Here is a 20,716-nt window from a genome sequence, read left to right on the forward strand (position 1 = left end):
TCCCGAACGCCGGCGCTACGTCATATTCTCGCGCATGCGTCGTGGAGGCACACACGGAAGACAAGAAGCGGTTGAATAAAGTTGTTATTTAGATTTTTTTTTTCAACAAAAAAAAAATTGTCGTCGCATCTTAAAATTATTGTAGAGTCACTGTGGTGAGATGGACTTTGTAACAACGTTTTAAGTGCCTTTTATGGGTCTTGGGAGTGTGAATGTACTGAATGCCAATGGAGGCCTATCTGAAGCCTTTCTCAGCATCAGCTTTACACTAAAATATCTTCATTTGTGTTCCGAAGATGAACGGAGGTCTTACGGGTGTCGAACGACATGAGGGGGAGTAATTAATGACATAATTTTCATTTTTGGGTGAACTAACCCTTTAAGTTATATACAAGTTATTTTCCTTCTCTCATTCAGGTCTTTATCGATGTGGCCCAACGTCTGTCAATGCCATCAAAGAGGGAGAGCTCAGCTTTCCGTTCGATGCAAAGTTTGTCTTTGCAGAGGTAAGAAACATGTCAATTAGGGATGTGCCCGAAGCCAAAATCCGAATTCGGAAAGGCACAGAAAATGAATAACGCATTCTATGGAGCCCTAAAGGGACATGGCATCAGTAACATTACAGTACATTACATTTCACTTATCACAAGGATTGTAATGAGAGATGACTGACAGGATGTTGTTGGAAGATTTGGTGCGCAACAAATGTGTGGTCAGTACCGCCACTCCCTTTACAGAGTAAGCATGATCGCGAATTGGAGAGCAAAAGTAAAAAAAACATCCGCATTCAAAAGCAAATTCTTGATACCCGCAATTTATATACAATATTACCCAGCTATTTAATTTCATAACATTCATGATTCCATAACGCCAGCAGCCAGATCACCCTGTAGCCCAAGACTGGTTTCCCACTGAAGCTAAGCAGGGCTGAGCCTGGTCAGTACCTGGATGGGAGACCAACTGGGAAAACTAGGTTGCTGCTGGAAGAGGTGTTAGTGAGGCCTGCAGGGGGCGCTCACCCTGTGGTCTGTGTGACCCAGTATAGTGATGAGGACACTGTACTGTTACAAGCACCGTCCTTCGGATGAGACATTAAACCGAGGTCCTGACTCTCTGTGGTCATTAAAAATCCCAGGATGTCCTTCGATAAAGAGTAGGGGTGTAACCCCGGCATCCTGGCCAAATTTGCCCATTGGCCTCTTTCCATCCCCATATATATATATATACGATTGGCTTCATCACTCTGTCTCCTCTCCACCAATCAGCTGGTGTGTGGTTGGCGTTCTGGCGCAATATGGCTGCCGTCGCATTATCCAGGTGGTGCTGCGCATCGGTGGTGTTTGAGGAGATTCCCCCCTTCCATGTAAAGCGCTTTGAGTGCCTAGAAAAGTGTTATATAAATATAACAAATTATTATTATTAATTCCAAGAGAACTATAATCTTTCCCCCCATCTCATATTTTATTCCATCACCACGTCCCTTTAGGGGCTCCTGAAAACATCACATTTAATTTACAAGTTATTAAAATCGTAGCTACTGTACAAACAAATGGACATGGATAAAAAAATAACAACGTTCTCTTGTCTTCAGCTGAACAGTGATGTGATATACCGTCAGTCTGATAAACAGGGGAAAACCAAGATTATCTATGTGGACACCCAGTATGTTGGAAAGATCGTTGTGACAAAAAATCGGGACAGTAGCGAATATGAGGACATCACGTCTACCTATAAATATGCAGAAGGTAAGTTTCATTCCATATCAGTCTACAGGATCAAAAACCAACGTGACATTAGATCAGGAAAGCTGCATTGAATGATACGATTGACACTCTTCATGTAAACTTTGGGAAGTCACGTAGTTTACTAGCCTGGCTCTGCCCTCCTACGTACTTCTGCTCAATTTTAATTTTCCTTCAGTACTCCGTCTGGGACTGAGGTATATTCTTAGGTTTTCTCCGGACAAATTTTTACCGGTTCAATCAGTGAACAGAGGGAGTGGCTGAGAACGATGATGTTGATGTCGTGCGCTAGTCTGAGTTTTAGTTCAGTAATGGCGGCGGAGAAAGATGCGAGCGAAGCCATTCATTCCATTGTGGCACCGCTGCCGAATATCCAGAAGTTAAAGCTGGAGCAAGAACAATCTTTGCTGAGTTCTGTTGGTGGCCATGATGTTGTGGCCCTCCTCCCCACAGGGTTCGGGAAAAGTTTGATTTTCCAGCTCGCTCCGTTAGTGGTGAAGGAGTTACTGAAGCCTTATTCGGGCGGTAATTGTTTCTCGTGGGGTCAGAAGGCATTGTCATCATTTACAGGGGCTAGTCAGTGATTTTATTGCCGTCCGTCTCCCACCACCGGCGTAAAAATCCCCGGCCGAATTACCGACTGCTTTAGACAAACACCAAGGTTGTGTGGTCATTTAATTGCACATCTCTGAGTTTTCAAGAATATATCACGTCAAAAATCACTGTTTATATCCTTTTTGACCCCTGCAGAGCACCGTACGGTTGCGCTTCGCTGTATTTGGATGCATTTCTAGACTTGTATGTCTTTAAATGCTGGCAAGTATTTTCAAGAGCAATATATTTCATCACCGCTCAAAAAATAAAAGGAAGAAAAGCACGTAAACATTTGAATTGGGCCGTTATTTACGTCAGCATTTATTCTTATCATACCAAGCATATGACATTTTATTTACAGCTTACAATCATGTAGCAGCGCGTTCCCGATCACAAAACTCTCCCCTCTACTGTGAATAAATCACAATCCGAATGCACAAGGTTTCGGTTTTATCACTGAGGTGGTGCACAATCTGCAAAAAGTTATTTTTACGGACTTCCATGTGAGAAACAGAGGCGAGCGGCGCATGACATACGTCACGACCAAACGTTAGCGATTGGTTATGGCAGATCCAGAGTGGCTCTGGGCAGGTCCAATAGTTTTAAACTTCAACAGAGTACCGCCTTCAAGGAAGTAAACGCTTGTCAATGGAGAGCGGCCAGACTCTCTGTACAAATGAAATGTACGAGAGTCTGATAAGACCAGGCTAGTAGTTTACAGGGGTTTCCTGAGAATATCGAATCCTTTAAGGGTTGGAAACTAGATAGATTTGAACACATGTCTTGGAGAAGCTACAGTATTAGTCAAAAAAGGAAGTCATTAGAAATAATCTTTTACCTTGCTGTGGTTGACATGCAGAATAAAAATCAAGGGTCTTGGTTTACTAATTGGAGGGTTTAAAGATCTTTTGTTCTCGACCTCATTTGGTCTAAAACACATTGAAATCTTTCCTGGGTAATTGGATATTCAAGGGCAGTCCAAATAAATTGTGTTGTTGTCTGGATTCTTGGATTGACAGCTGGTTTCAATAACTCAAAAACTTTCTAGTTACTTAAAGGGATAGTTCACCTCAAAACAAAGATTTTATGTTTTTCTGCTTACCCCCAAGTCATCCAAGATGTAGGTGTCTTTGTTTCTTCAGTAGAACACAAATGAAGATTTTTAACTCCAACGTTGCCGTCTGTCAGTCGTATAATGCTTGTCAATGGGGTCCAATTCTATTAGAGTAAAAAATACATGCACAGACAACTTCAAATTAAACCCTGCGGCTCGTGGCGACACATTGATGTCTTAAGACACGAAAAGATCGGTTTCTGCGAGAAACCGAACGGTATTTATGCTATTATTTCACCTCATATCAGACGAATGTCATCAGCTCTCCAGACCATCATAACTTCCTACGAATAAGGTCAAAATACCAGCGTGATCATAGAAATACAACTGACAGACGGCAATGGTTCATTTGTGTTCAACTGAAGAAACAAAGACACCTACATCTTGGATGCCCTGGGGGTAAGCAGAAAAACATCACATTTTCATTTTTGGGTGAATTATCCCTTTAACAGAGCCCTTCAGTTAATTATAATTCAACAGACTTCCATAAGGAAGCCAAACATCTTATGTACATGTAGTGATGTTGTGAGAAGCAGTGGAAAATCCCAACAATTTACCTTCAACGCTTCTGACTCTAGGAAGCATCAAGGAGAGGGAGGTCATGCTGAATGCAGAGCGTTGTGGAATTGGTGCCAGGGATTACTTGCCAGCCACTGAAGCAGGTGTGGACATCGAGATCCAGGCCGACACCCCCAAATTTGGCGACAACTTCAAGCTGACACTAAACATTAAGAACAAGACCAGTCAAACCTGCTCCATCAGTGCCACCATCACTGGCTGTGTGGCGTTTTACACGGGCGTCACCAGCACAACCTTTATGCTTGTAAACCAAGCTGCAACTGTTGAAGCCTCGAAGAGTGAGTCAAACCGTTTCAGTAAAACTGCACATTACTTTGAGATCGAGTTATAACAGCTCTAAGCAGTGTTGGGGGTAAGGCATTACAAGTAACTTGAGTTACGTAATAATATTACTTTTTCCAAGTAACTAGTAACGCATTACTTTTCTAATTTACAACAAAATATCTGAGTTACTTTTTTAAAAAAGTAACGCAAGTTACTTTTTCACATTAATTTGACAGACAGCTCCCCTGCCCCCATGTTGAGAAAAATAAGTGCAGAGGCGTGTGTGTGAACATGAGTGTTATTGTAGTTTTAGACTAAATGCGAGCATTTATTTATCTCACTTGCACAATAAAGATTCTGTATAGGGCGATATATCGCATGACATTGTTAGGCGCATCTCGTCAGTAAAGCCGGTTCCTTGATTAGTAGTAAATCGCCATCACCTGCTTTCAGATAGAGCGGCATTTACTACACGGAGGTATCGCCTGCGATATTAATGCGATATGGCTCAGCTTGTCAGTGAACTACGGCTCTGTGTAGTAAATGCCGCTCTATCTGAAAGCAGGTGATGGCGATTTACTACTAATCAACGAACCGGCTTTACTGACGAGATGCGCCTAACAATGTCATGCGATATATCGCCCAGCCCTAATTCTGTACTCCACAAAATTAATAAAATCAGTCAAATGCAAAATCAGAGTACTATGCAAACCTCCAATAATTACGTTAAATAAAACAACAATTTTTATGCATAATCTACCTTTATATTTAATTTACCAATGTCTTGCTGCTGACCTTTGATGATGAAAATTACTCGATTTTTTGTTTTTGTTGGTAAAACTTTTTTCCCCTGCGTCCTATTCTACCGTTATTCAGAGCTGCGCCCTCTACTGTTCATGCGTGAATTAGCATTTTTACCTCAGCCTGGGGCTTATTATTTCAATTTTGGTATGAAAAGGTCTTTACCGTTGCACAAAAATATAACTTTTTTGTTATAAAAACAAAAAAACAAAAAAAACAAGCCCCGCCCAGGTGAGAAAAAGTAATGCAAAAGTAACGTAACGCATTACTTTTCTTAAAAAGTAACTAAGTAACTCAATTAGTTACTTTTTAAGGGAGTAACGCAATATTGTAATGCATTACTTTTCAAAGTAACTTTCCCCAACACTGGCTCTAAGGAACACTGTTACTGGATTAGGCTATCTTGTGATCATAATATATTTTACAGCCGAGTCCCTGACGGTAGATGTCAATGTTGCGGAGTACGCACCCTACCTGGTGGAACAGGGCAAACTACTCTTTCTGGTGTACGGGTACATTGATGAAACAGACACTTACATCTCCAAAATGAAAGTAGTCACTCTCCAGGCTCCTCAACTCCCAATAAAGGTAAATATCCTCTATAACCAGTCTTAAAGCTGCAGTAGGTAACTTTTGTAAAAATTATTTTTTTTACATATTTGTTAAACCTGTCATTATGTCCTGACAGTAGAATATGAGACAGATAATCTGTGAAAAAATCAAGCTCCTCTGGCTCCTCCCAGTGGTCCTATTGCCATTTGCAGAAATACACCGCTCCCGATAAGAAACAACCAATCAGAGCCAGGAGGAGTGTCTTAGCAGTGTCAATCAAGCTCGTGTGTGCGCTGATCACACCCCTCTCATGCACAGCGCGTCCAGGCGTTCAAATTAAAGATTACAGATAAGCTTTGCTTATGGCGAACAAACAATCCAAACTGCCAATTCCTCGAGTGGCACCTGCTCATAAAATAAAGACAGGAAAAAACTCTAGCCGCATAACATTCAGATAAAATGTCACGCACTGTGCAAAGCAACTATTGAAACTTACTAATTCACTGGCTTGTCATGTTGCTGAAATAATGTACTAGCAAACCTTATTTAGCATTACATATCGATAGAATAATTACTTGCATACTGTAACATTAGTTACCGTTATATTATCTTACTAGCTATTTATTACTTATAGAAATAGTGCAACGTCTTATAGTTACATTACATGTATTGCAAAATACGTAATGTTTTGAGGACCAAGTTTGTAGTCAAAGTATGGGCAGGCCATAGTCAATGTAAATCATATTGTTGATGTTTCGTCCGTACCAGTGAATGTGCCATAACTGTTTATCCGCCCTCATCGGTGGCCCTGCTTTCCAGGGTTGCCAGGTTTTCACAACAAAACCCGCCCAATTGCTACTCAAAACTACCCCAAAACAAGCCCAATCGCGTTTCAGGGGGGCTTCTCTATGGTAAAAATCGCATTTGGGGGGTAAAATATGTGGGGTTTTTTTGGCATGGTTGCCTACTAAAATTCGCATTCCCGGGGCTAAATATCACATAATTGGGGTCACTTCAACCAGCGGATATGAAAAACAGCCCGCGGCAACAGTGTTGAAGTAGCCCAATTCCGCGGGAAAACCGTTGTTCACGGCAGACTCCGTTGTGATGGGGGAGGAGCTGTGGAGGGAGGACTATAGAGTGCCGAAGTAATGACGTCACTTTGTAGGCCAAAACGCGGAAGTGAGTTAGCATTTTAGCCCTACCGGTTCCCTCGCCCTAAAGTCTATGGGTTTTTTGAATGGGTTTTTGCTAAATCGCCTGAAATAAGGTCTGTGGTTAACAAAGCCTCTAAATATTTTCACGTTTTGATCTATGACATAAAACACATTAGTTAAAACCTGCTTGTGATTTTTTAAAACTTTATTGTGTCTTAAAAACGATGGTTGCTAACAAGTTGCTAAAAGGGACTACATCCTTTGGTGGGGACTTTAGACGTCATCGTGACAAACAGGCCATCTCTCACTAGCCCGCCGCGTTTCAGCCTCACTTATGAAGAACTTATGTGGCGTGAATAAATCGCGCTATTCGCGCAAAGTTGGATGCTTCAACATTTGGAGTTTACTCTCTTCACATGTTCGTCTCGTTGAGAAATGGCTGACATGGGCTGTGTTTACATGTTTTTTTGTGTTAAAATCTACTGTTAATGTGTGACAAAACGTAGTTTTAAGACTTTTTCAGTCGATAATGTAGTTGTTTAAAGCTCAAATCTGTGGTTTATTTATAAGAAGAGTGCCTATTTAAACATTTTATCTGGTGTTTTCGGAGTTGTGAGCTCCAGTGAGTCAGCGGCGGTCAGCGCTTGTTTAGCCGGCGAGAGCAGCCTTTCCTCGGCCAGTCCTTCTGACGTCTGCCGCTGGCTCTGATGGCTCTGCGGCGTCTCCAGCTATAATTCGTCTTGTGGAGACTTAACGGCCCATATTTGCTCTCATGGATCTATAATTTGTTCCCTGGCAAATCGTTTAGGCTGAGTGCAAAGTGAAGTTTCATTACTTGTTTATTTTTAGTTGTAAGTTAGCCGACTAGCACTGACTTTGAATGTTTGACTGAATTGTTTGCTTTATTTCATGTGTAGCTTATTATACGTTTTGTATTATTGATCATGCATAAACTTGCATTTAACAAAAAGAGACTGGGTTGTGTTTCATGTCATTTAATGTTATCACAGTGATAATCATATTGTCTGAAAAAAACATTAACAAAAGATAAATCTCAGAGAGTCACGCATAAACAAAATTAGTTTCTAACATTTTTGGAAAAAACGAATGGGCAATATTTCTCATGAAAAAGTGGATAAGTGTTCATACACAGCGCAGATCATAATGACCAAGCGTGCTTTTAAATAAAGTTTGAGGAAGCTTGATGATGACGTTGATCCGCGACCATGGTGTGCTGTAGTCCGTTTAGCATTTTATATCTGACGGCTTTATTTGGGCTTCAAAATGTATACATTTTGGATTAACTTGTAAAGATTATCTTGGTAGACAAAACGTGTAAGGGTCATAACTCTTTGTTGAACACAGATCTTATTTTTTGCGATTTTCCAAAAGTCTATGGGGAAAATGAATGGCTTTTTGATTGAGGGAACCCATGCGCCGCTAACTTCCGGGTTGGCCTACAAAGTGACGTCATTACTTCGGCGCTCTATAGCGCAGCAGAGAGCAAGGGGGAGTGACCGGTGAGTTGGGCTTGTTCAAATTTTCAGGCTAAGTCAACGTTTTCTAAAAACTCCCAACTGCAGCTTTAAAGGAACACGCCGACTTTTTGGGACTTTAGCTTATTCACCGTATCCCCTAGAGTTAGATAAGTCCATACACACCATTCTCATCTCCGTGCCATAACTCTGTCTGACACCCTCACTGCTAGCTTAGCTTAGCACAAAGACTGGAGGTAAATGGCTCAAGCTAGCCTACTGCTCAATAAGTGACAAAATAACGGCAACATTTTCCTATTTACATGTTGTGATGTGTATATTTTAGTGGTGGGCCGTTATCGGCGTTAACGTGCTGCGTTAAAGGGTTAGTTCACCCAAAAATGAAATTTCTTCCATTAATGACTCACCCCAATGTTGTTCCACACCCGTAAGACCTCCGTTCATCCTCGGAACACAGTTTAAGATATTTTAGATTTAGTCCGAGGGCTTTCAGTCCTTTGAATGTAAGTGTATGCACACTTTGCTGTCCACGCCCAGAAAGGTAATGAAAACATCATCAAAGTAGTCCATATGTGACATCATTTGGTTAGTTAGACTCTTTTGAAGCGTTTTGTACATTTTGGTCCAAAAATAACAAAAACTAAGACTTTATTAAGCATTGTCTTCTCTTCCGGTTTTGTTTGAATCCGCGTTCACGACGCCACAGTGACGCTGCTGATGTAAGACACTGTGACGTGTTACCTGGTGCAAAAGAGCTTCGTTTGTAGTCTGAGGGACACACTTACACACCATTTTAAAAAAATATATAGCAATACAAACAATGTAGAACAGCTTGTTTACAGCGTGCGTCTCCCTCAGACTACAAATTAAGCTCAGCAGCGTCACTGTGGCGTCGTGAACGCGGATTCAAACAAAACCGGAAGAGAAGACAATGCTTAACAAAGTCTTAGTTTTTGTTATTTTTGGATCAAAATGTATTGTCGACGCTTCAAAAGAGTCTAACTAACCAAATGATGTCACATATGGACTACTTTGATGATGTTTTCATTACCTTTCTGGACGTGGACAGCAAAGTGTGCATACACTTACATTCAAAGGACTGAAAGCCCTCGGACTAAATCTAAAATATCTTAAACTGTGTTCCGAGGATGAACGGAGGTCTTACGGGTGTGGAACAACATTGGGGTGAGTCATTAATTGAAGAAATTTCATTTTTAGGTGAACTAACCCTTTAACGTGAGACTCTTATCGGGCGATAAAAAAAATATCGCCGTAAATCTATTCTCAAAGTTGGGTTGGGAGCTGGGTCTATACTACGCAAGCTATGATGACTTTCACCTTGATATTTTAGCGCGGATGTATACCTAGCCGAATTACACTATAGGGGGCGAGAGAACGAGTCTTCGAACCTGTGTGTATGCCTACTAGTGTTGTCAAAAATATCCATATTTCGCTATGTATCGATACTGAAATATCTGAAACGATACGATACTCATTTTCTACAGTATCGATACCAGCCGCGCTTTCCTCTCCGACCGACAGCGAGTTGACACGCACCCGCCTCCTCTCATTCAGTCCGGTTAACCCTCTGAACATTGCGAACGGGTGTTCTGCTGGATTTTTCCTCATGACAGTGTGTTAGTGTTGGTGTGACCAGTCTGAATTTTGCGCGGGGTTGCACATAACGTTAATTCTATTAATTCCCGCAGATTTCGCGCTCGCATCTGAATCGCACACACACATACCGTAATAAAGCCGCCTCTGACATACAAGTGCAAAAATTAGCTCCTTTTTCCATCTTATTATGGTCAAATACACTCAAAAATGTCTCAATGCCCATCTCGGTGAGTTTTAAGGTAAACACAGTCGTAACCAGCTCACAGGAACAGCGGGATCCATGCGTGCGTCAGGTCTTAAAGGGACAGAAGTTATTTATTATTCAAACTTCAAAAAGACAAATGATCACTTACGAGCACACATATTCTGAATGAGCCATTTTAATCTAGATTAATTTCAAGATTACAGTGAGATTAATCTAGATTAAAAAAAATTATCTATGCCCACCACTACTATATTTACATTGTGTACTAAAACCGGCAGAAAATGAAATGTGATTTTCTAGGCCGATATTTCTAGGAACTATACTCTCATTCCTGCGTAATAATCAAGGAACTTTTTTTGCCGTACCATGAGTGCAGCGGCGCAATGATATTACACAGCGCCTGAAAATAGTCCCCAGCGTGCTCTCTGTGTAAGGTTGTCACATTGGTTATGTTGACGGAAGTTAGCTTATTTTCAGTTACATCGTGTACTAAGACTGACGGAAAATGAAAAGCTGTGGGTCTTAGTAGCTACACGATGTAACTACATAAGAGTCAAGTTGTAAATAGGAAAAATATTGAAACTCTTTAGTAATTTTTTTGAGCGAGATGCTAATGGTCTAATCAGATTCAATGATCTATGCTAAGCTATGCTAAAAGTGCTATCCCCAGACCTGGAGATCAGCTGAAAACGGTTAAACTCAACTGATTAAATCTAGGAGAGTTGGAAAATGAGCCTATTTTCAAAAAGAGTGGAGTGTTCCTTTAACTAAGCTTTTTTTGTAGCGCATCAACTGAAAAAAGCACAGACAAAAACAAATCATTACAAGAATTTCAAAATCAATCTGTAATTTTACCCAGCCCTACTGTTGTGACACTTTTTTGCAGATTTGATGTCATTCTAGTTGCATATTTGTTATTAGTTCTTATTTTAGATAAGATTTTCCAAACGTACCTGTACAAAGAGCAATGTAAAAGCACTAAACATTTGTTGGTGCGCTACATTATAATTCATCCACAGGTGTCTGGAACCCCGCAAGTTGGCAAAGAGTTCACGGTCAACGTGGAGTTCCAGAATCCCTACAATTTCATCCTGCAAAAGGTTCAGCTCCGCCTTGATGGACCTGGTCTGATGCCGATCAAAATTAAAAATTACAGGTAAACTTCATATTCATATCACACTGGCTGGTGAAATAAAGTAAATTAATAAATAGCTGTCTTTTCAAATATTCCACCAACATGCAAAGACAAATATACAATTTATTTCTTTGTAGATATACACTACATGTCCATAACTTGTTTTATTTATAATTATCTTTTTATGTGAAAGATCCTGTTTGGGTTGCGGCCAGGAATGTGCATACATACAAAACTAAATACACATTTAGATGAATTCTAAAAATATTTTGTCTCTTATGTGTTCCACTTGCAGCCAGATATTACCTGGTGGCTCAGTGAGATATAAAGTGTTGGTGGTCCCTCAATCTTCTGGGAAGAAGGTGCTGATGGCGGTTCTAGACTGCCCTTTACTGAGACAGGTCACCAATCAGCTGGAAATCGAAATATTGAAAGAGCAAAACGCGACAACAGCACCAAGACAGCCAACAGCGCCACAGTGAACAAGAGGGAAAACGCAATTGCAGAGTTTCCAGTACCATTGCTTTGCTTTGCCTCACCAATGTTGTTTTGAAAGAGAATCAAATGATCAAATGTTACATTTACTTTAGAACAAATTCTTCCTGACCACCATGAAGTTGTTAAAGGGATAGTTCACGTAAGATTTATGTCAACTCTCATGTTGTTTCAAACCCATTTTTGGTTTATACAATTAGTCATATGAGGGTTTGAAGAACCTTTTTGGGCAAACTATCCTTTTAAATCAGCAAGTGTGAAAAATCAGCATCCAAATCAGTAGTGCTCTTTAACTTGTGTTTTATTTAGGGGGGTGTTCTCTGGTTGTGGGGAATCTTAACTAACTGTATTAATCACAATGAATTGTTAATTTTCTCTGCTATAATGCTGCTGTACTAAAGCAAAATCACAATAAACTTATAAACAATAAACTAGATTTTTTTGATGAATGCAGGGTATCTGCAGGTTTCACCAAGTCAAATGTAAGACTTTTTAAGAGCTTTTTAAGACCATTATGAATTTAATTTAAAACCTATATCACGCAATAAAAAATGTACAAAGGAAATGCAGAATCACAAAATGACTTGCAAAGCAAATTAATTTATTCAAATTGAACAAAGCTCAATCCCACAAGGATTCAATGACATGACATGTATTTTTTGTGTCCAAATTAATTACCCCCCCCCCCCCCCCAAAAAAAAAAATAATTAAATAAATAAATACATTTCACATAACAAATTGATCTACAATATTTCCTTTATAAGATTTTTTTTTTTTTTTAATTCAATTGACTTTTTGAGTTGTGGTGTTTTAAAGACCTAAAATGTCAGGTGGTACGACCAGCAAATTTACATTTAAAAGTATCAATTCCCACTGCAATTGCAAAATGAAGTAAGAAATATAAATGTAAACCATTATATAATGTATACAAAAAACAAAAACAAAAAACATAAAAACTCCTTATGGAAAATTGTGTTCTGAAAAGTGTCTGTTTATATGAATTGGACTAAAAGGGCAATACATACACTCACCTAAAGAATTACTAGGAATACCTGTTCAATTTCTCATTAATGCAATTATCTAATCAACCAATCACATGGCAGTTGCTTCAATGCATTTAGGGGTGTGGTCCTGGTCAAGACAATCTCCTGAACTCCAAACTGAATGTCAGAATGGGAAAGAAAGGTGATTTAAGCAATTTTGAGCGTGGCATGGTTGTTGGTGCCAGACGGGCCGGTCTGAGTATTTCACAATCTGCTCAGTTACTGGGATTTTCACGCACAACCATTTCTAGGGTTTACAAAGAATGGTGTGAAAAGGGAAAAACATCCAGTATGTGGCAGTCCTGTGGGCGAAAATGCCTTGTTGATGCTAGAGGTCAGAGGAGAATGGGCCGACTGATTCAAGCTGATAGAAGAGCAACTTTGACTGAAATAACCACTCGTTACAGCCGAGGTATGCAGCAAAGCATTTATGAAGCCACAACACGCACAACCTTGAGGCGGATGGGCTACAACAGCAGAAGACCCCACCGGGTACCACTCATCTCCACTACAAATAGGAAAAAGAGGCTATAATTTGCACAAGCTCACCAAAATTGGACAGTTGAAGACTGGAAAAATGTTGCCTGGTCTGATGAGTCTCGATTTCTGTTGAGACATTCAGATGGTAGAGTCAGAATTTGGCGTAAACAGAATGAGAACATGGATCCATCATGCCTTGTTTCCACTGTGCAGGCTGCTGGTGGTGGTGTAATGGTGTGGGGGATGTTTTCTTGGCACACTTTAGGCCCCTTAGTGCCAATTGACCTATCGGTAAGCCCCGCCCCCCTTAGTTACTGTTGCTAACTCGGACAAACAAACGGAGTTGCTATATCTTACAATGTACAGCTGTCAGTGTGAAAACTTTATCCCAAGATGTTTTTGGACACAGAATGTAGCGTATATCCCGTCCAAATGATGGCTAAACTTTACTGATGGTTTATTAAGTTTATTACATCGTTTTTCACTCAAAAAAAATCATCGTAAGAGCTGAACAAACAAAGCATAAGTGCGCATTACCGTCTAATTCACAAACTCTATCTCTCCGTGGCATTACCATTAACATACACAGCAAATTACACAAAACACTCACAGTAAACAAACATACACAGACATTATGCTTTTCGGGGGTGCAGTTAATAACTGGTGAACTTTGTATCTGCAAGCTCTTCCTTTCACTACCCGTTGATTATAACACCCATCAAAGTAGGAGTCCTCCTTATAAGACAGATAATGCAGACATTTAAACATATCTAAACTCACAGAAATAAAATAAATATGGTGAGAGATTAATTTGGAAGCGATGATTTACAGATCTCAATGCAAACGGGAGAAGCCTCTTGTTACGATCGCAGATGATAACATCCAGGATCAACACTGTTCATGTACCGCAGGGTAAGATAACATACATTCACATTTAATCAGTTTAATATGGAGAGATGCACTGAAATGTAGACCTTCATGTTTCTGACCTACACTCTAAAAAAAAAAAAGGTTCTATATTGCACCAAAATGGTTCTTGGCTCGTAATCATAGGGGAACCTTTTTTAGTGCTATATAGCACCAATTTTAGTGCTTCAGTGGTTCTTCAGCAGTTCTTCAGAGGTTCTTCACCGGTTCTTTGACTAAGGTGCTATATAGCACCTCTGAAGAACCGCTGAAGAACCACTGAAGCACCAAAATTGGTGCTATATAGCACTAAAAAAGGTTCCCCTATGATTACGAGCCTTTTTTTTTAGAGTGTAACGTTACACCGTTGCATGAGAACAGTTAGTTATAGTGAGTCGGTTTGTACGTTAGGAGGGAATTACTAACTTTAATAGTAACTTAATGAGAGTATGACAACCAGAAAATCCTCTCAGGATCCCTGGAATTAGTGTTGCAGTACCTCAGGCATGACGTTTACCATTTTTGTAGCATAAACTCGGATTTTCCAATGTTTCTCTATGGCGCTGACACCTTAAGATGTCCGAGTTCCGGTCCCAGCGCAACTGATACTCAACTGCCATTGGCTCATCTGCGTTCGAGGGGAGGGGCTTACCGATAGGTCAATTGGGCATCGTTTCAATGCCACGGCCTACCTGAGCATTGTTTCTGACCATGTCCATCCCTTTATGACCACCATGTCCCCATCCTCTGATGGCTACTTCCAGCAGGATAATGCACCATGTCACAAAGCTCCAATCATTTCAAATTGGTTTCTTGAACATGACAATGAGTTCACTGAACTAAAATGGCCCCCACAGTCACCAGATCTCAACCCAATAGAGCAGGGGTGTCCCGGCCCGGGGATGAATTTCAAAAGGCCCGCTGCGTGTCTATTAAAATATATTATATGTGGCCCGCCATTCATAATTTTCAAATCCTGCAGTTTCACGATGTCAATGCAAGGTGGCAGTACAAGATTTTAGGCCAGGGAAACAGCGCCAAAAGCGGAACGAAACAGCGCTACCTGTGCTCTGCGCAACTCGCCAGCTCTGACTCTGAACAAAATGTGTTTACCTGCTGAGAGTCTCGATCACGCGCCCTCTAAACAGCCAATGAGAAGTGTTGGAGTTCAGCGGAGAAGTCTCCGGTACGAGCTGCGAAACTCTCTGTGATTTGATTTAATTTAAATCCAGTTAAACAGCGCTGACTTAATCAACAACACTAATATAGGTTAATATCTAATTTTATTTAATTTGTAATATAGACATGTATTAAATGAGTAATAAAGGGCAAATTGCAGACTATTTTTGTCATAAACTTGCAGTTTTGTGCATTTGTATTCATATGTTTATAGACTAAACACCATAAAGCCCTTGCCTTTTGTGCACTGCAAAAAATGCTGTCATTTAGTATTTTTGTCTTGTTTCTAGTATAAATATATCTAAAAATTCTTAAATCAAGATGTGTTTACTAGATACGTTTAATGACATTAGATATTTTTTTTCTTATTTTCTGGAAAATAAAATGAAATTGAAGTGAGTTTTTGGTTAAAACAAGCAAATATATCTGCCAATGGGGTGAGAAAAATTATGTTTCTGTTTGAAATCTTGTTTCTGTCCCAAACAGAAACAAGATTATTTTTCTAATCCATTGGAAAATTATTTAGTTTGTTTCAAGCAAAAACTCAATTCATTTTGAGTTTTTCCCCCAGGAATCAAGAAAAAAGATGTCATTTTCCTTAGTAAAAGCATCTTGATTTAAGGATTTTTAGATATCTGGACAGGAAAAAAGACAGAAATACCAAGTAAGAAAAGTATTTTTTGTAGTGTGGTTTTACCTGTGGTGATCTAAATAGAGCACTTATTAAATTTAAATAAGAATAGAGTTCTAACTCAGTAATAATATTTAAATTTCACCCATTCAAACTTTTTGGTTGATGAAAGTTTTACAGATATTGTTAAATATCTATACATTTACATCTGTGTCCTATCTAAAGCTACTCTACTGTCAGCTCAAGCTTTTCTCAAATCTGTCATGTTTCCAAGAAACAAAACATGTCATATATATATATATATATATATATAGTGGTTTTTGGATATTTTACTGAAAAGATTTTACATAGTGCAGCTTTAATCGCTATCATTTATCTTTATGTTCAGTTGATTTCATCTGAGGCTGTGGCTGGAAGTCAGTTGTAGTTTCTGTTCTTGTTGTTTCTCTTTCCTTTAGTGGTTCTGCTTGTTAACAGCAGGTGTTCATATGTTTAAAAGCATGTTTCAGGGACATCATACTAACCTTTAAATTAGGGGTGGGCGATATAGCCTCAAAATTATATCACGATATTTCAAGAATATTTGCGATAACGATATTTATGATGATATAGACAAAAATATATGGAACAAAGTTTTATTGGTTATTGCAGCTGGTAGGCAGCAGCATTTATTATTGCAAAAAAACCCATAACATAACATTTTATGCCATGGTCTGTCTGAATATTTGATTCTGATTGGCTGGAAGGTGTGCAATAAAATCGTTTAATGCACAGGTAGTTCCAAGTCAGATGAATCCTCGTTCTATATTAATGCGCTGTTTTCATTTCAGGTGTGTTTACACGGAGCACTGTAATCGGTTTACAAGTCCAAAGTCTGAATGAAAATGCTGCATATAAACACTGCTTTCATAAGGATACACACATTTTTCTGAATTGTTAAACGTTTTATTTTGTAACAAGTTATGAAGATAATGTTGGAATAATGACACAGACATAGCCTGGCTACGCCATCTCATCTGACAGCGTTTGTCCCAGGCACTTTCTACTTCAACCTGACAGAAGAATGTATTTTTCTGAGGTGTTTCTTACAGCAAGACCAGATCGGTTTAGATAACGTCTCGTGTAAACTGTCCACAGAATTGATCAATCGGAATCAGAGGTGTCAAAAGTATTCACATTCATTACTCAGGTAGAAGTATAGATACTGGGGTTTAAAAAGACTTCTGTAGAAGTTGAAGTATCAACTCAAGCTTTTTACTCAAGTAAAAGTGTAAAAGTACTGGTTTCAAAACTACTTAAAGTATAAAAGTAAAAGTTATATAAGGGGAAAAATGCCATTAAAGGGGTAGTTCAACCAAAAATTAAAATTATGTTATTTACTCACCCTCAAGTTGTTCCAAACCTGTATGAGTTTCTTTGTTCTGAAGATATTTTGAAGAATGTTTGTAACCAAGCAGATTATATGCAACCATTGATTGCCATAGTATTTTCCCCTACTATAGTCAATGGTTGCTCTATCTGCTTGGTTACAAACATTCTTCAAAATATCTTCAGAACAAAGAAACTCATACAGGTTTGGAACAAGTTGAGGGTGAGTAAATGATGACAGAATTTTCATTTTTTGGTGAAGTATCCCTTTAAGGACAAAAGATTAGGCCGCGCCACAGTGCATACCCCACCTCCTCAAAAAAAAATGTTTCTAAAGGTCATAATGACTATAAAGTTATGTTAAAAAGTTAATGTTGAACATTTTTAGATGCACTTGGCTACGCTTTTCAGCCGCATATATTCCCATTGAAAATGAACGCATTTTAGTACAATGCAAATACATTTAAGAACCATACGTGTACTACTGAGCATTAACGTGTTTCATGGAGTGGAAGATTTGATGACTAGTTGCTAAAAATATTGTAACGGTGCAAAAAGTCAAAACTCAGAGGCATGTTATCAATAACCATTTTTTGAATGTGTGATCAGTGTGGCCAGATTGGGTCGACGATTTCCAGCCCAAAAACTCACCAAATTCACCAATTTACGTGCAAAAAGTGCCCAATATAGAGATTGGAAAAAGTAATGTAATTAACAGGCATTTCACAGGTTAATGCACACACCACTGCCAAAATGCGTAATTCATTGATACTGTACAATAATCTGTCAACAAATATATAACAACAATGCACTTACCTTTGTGTTGCACTTTGCTTTGACAAAACTACAGTATGTCTTTCGTGAAGTACATGGCACACAAAACGGATTAATCGTTGATTTAAACCTCTTTCAGCAGCTGTCGGGGTTGAGTTGCAGATGTCCTGAGTGTGTATATGACGGTGGATAGGAGTCACGGTTATATTTATAAAAAATCTTCGAGTCACAGGTGTAATTCACGTTTGAGAGTTGAGTCACTCTCCCACTCTTTACTGTAGATGCAACTTACTGTATATTTATGCCACTGGCATAGCGATCACTGGAATATACAGCTGCGCTAAACACCTGTCTAAAGTCATGAATGAGCACGTCTGCCTGCTGATCGCTGATTGGCTGAAAGTGCGTGCTCGTCGGCGAGAACCCACCCGATCTGGCAACATGGTGTGTGATTTGTGCAGGTGCAGGCATGATTGATCGCGTACAACCCAATAGGGTGTCGGAATGGTTTATGTTTATCCTTCTCATCCAACCACAATCAAATTCACTCTATCCAGATGGCGCGATTTATCTGGATAGTTGTTTTTTTTTATGACAAGCCGGATTGAAAACATGATGAAATGGAATAGGAGTAATGAGGCTATTATTAAAATGTAAGGAGTAGAAAGTACAGATATATACTCCAGTAAAGTATAGTTACTCAAAGTTTCTACTTAAGTAAGGTAACGAAGTATTTGTACTTCGTTACTTGACACCTCTCATCGGAATGACATAAAAGTGTGCATGTAAACGGGGCTATTGAATCGTACACGCACACACACGCATGCGTCACTCGCATTCAGGGAGCAGAGATCACGCTGCACATTCATGAGCACAGAAACTTGTTATTAACGCTGCCCCGCGACTTTTAGCAATAAAATAGCTAAGTTACTGGATCACTACATTATATTTCTCAGGAACAATGGGGTTACATCGCAATTTTTCGGTAATAAACGCACATCTTCGTTAAGAGAGACGCTGAACAAACGTAGTCACACGTACGAATCTCTCTCTCTCTCTCTCTAATTAATCCAAATAAATGCTATAATCCATTCATTCAAATAAATGTAATCTTACGCACTTTATCTCTGTGTCTGATTCAAAGAAGGCAGAATGCTAGATCTAACGAGCCATAACTGTCAATGTTACCCTTCCGGTCAAATATTGCGCTGCAAACATCAATAGCAGCTTTAAGTTGTCAATGTTTAGTCAGTTGTCAAGAGGGCTGACGTCTTGTAACCAAGTAGCTCCCTTTTTAGGTACTAAGTCGTTATCGGAGGCTGACATGCTGCTCTTCGTGAATGCTAGGGAACGTAAATGCGCCATATGCCATCGTGTCGTTATATCATTGATATCGTGATATGACACTTTTTTATCATGTAAAAATGTATACTGGTATTATCGTGGACGGTATGATATGGCACACCCCCTACTTTAAATGATGTTCTATTAACATTAAGGAAACTGGGCACAACTTTCCTCGAAAGAATGTTGAGTGATAAAAAATAAGTTGAAAGAATGTTTCAGGAACATCATGCTAAAATGTTCCTCTAATATTAAGAAGACTAGACATTTTAACGTTTCCATAACCAAAATAGAATTCTTAGAACAAAAACTGGATAGCTGGGCGGTCTATTGTCTGAGCCCTGAAGGACAGCGAAATCAAGACCCAAGATATTTTGAGAAATGTAATATGAGGTAAATGAGGGCATCTTACATGGTACATTTTCAAAAATATATCAATATTTTGTGTTCCAAACAAGAAAGAAAGCCATACATGTTTGGAACGACATGAGGGTAGATGACAGAATTAACATTTCTGGCTGAACTATCCCTTTAAATACACTCACCTAAAGGATTATTAGGAACACCACACTAATACTGTGTTTGACCCCCTTTCGCCTTCAGAACTGCCTTAATTCTACATGGTATTGATTCAACAAGGTGCTGTAGGTATTCTTTAGAAATGTTGGCCCATATTGATAGGAGAGCATCTTGCAGTTGATGGAGATTTGTGGGATGCACATCCAGGGCATGAAGCTCCCGTTCCACCACATCCCAAAGATGCTCTATTGGGTTGAGCCTCTACCATCTGAATGTCTCAACAGAAATCGAGACTCATCAGACCAGGCAACTTTTTTCCAGTCTTCAACTGTCCAATTTTGGTGAGCTTGTGCAAATTGTAGCCTCTTTTTCCTATTTGTAGAGGAGATGAGTGGTCCCCGGTGGGGTCTTCTGCTGTTGTAGCCCATCCGCCTCAAGGTTGTGTGTGTTGTGGCTTCACAAATGCTTTGCTGCAGACCTCGGTTGTAACGAGTGGTTATTTCAGTCAAAGTTGCTCTTCTATCAGCTTGAATCAGTCGGCTCATTCTCCTCTGACCTCTAGCATCAACAAGGCATTTTCGCACACAAGACTGCCGCATACTGGATGTTTTTCCCTTTTCACACCATTCTTTGTAAACCCTAGAAATGGTTGTGCGTGAAAATCCCAGTAACTGAGCAGATTGTGAAATACTCAGACCGGCCCGTCTGGCACCAACAACCA

The 20,716-nt window shown here is 39.5% G+C and overlaps 1 protein-coding gene across 1 annotated transcript in view; it reads left to right on the plus strand.

The window, feature by feature from the left end:
* Positions 1-12,172, plus strand: part of LOC307119567 (coagulation factor XIII A chain-like) — a gene marked incomplete at its 5' end in the record, with an annotated part of 29,424 nt that extends 17,252 nt beyond the window's left edge. The window contains 6 exons of the mRNA XM_079805909.1: positions 418-506; positions 1,592-1,745; positions 4,029-4,307; positions 5,522-5,682; positions 11,141-11,277; positions 11,552-12,172. Of these exons, the coding sequence (XP_079662035.1) occupies positions 418-506; positions 1,592-1,745; positions 4,029-4,307; positions 5,522-5,682; positions 11,141-11,277; positions 11,552-11,738 (1,007 nt within the window). The 3' untranslated portion in view covers positions 11,739-12,172. The remainder of the gene's footprint in view (positions 1-417; positions 507-1,591; positions 1,746-4,028; positions 4,308-5,521; positions 5,683-11,140; positions 11,278-11,551) is intronic.
* Between the last annotated feature and the right edge of the window lie 8,544 nt (positions 12,173-20,716).

The sequence above is a fragment of the Gobio gobio genome (genome assembly GCF_949357685.1).
Source record: "Gobio gobio genome assembly, chromosome: 23".
Lineage (NCBI taxonomy): Eukaryota > Metazoa > Chordata > Actinopteri > Cypriniformes > Gobionidae > Gobio > Gobio gobio.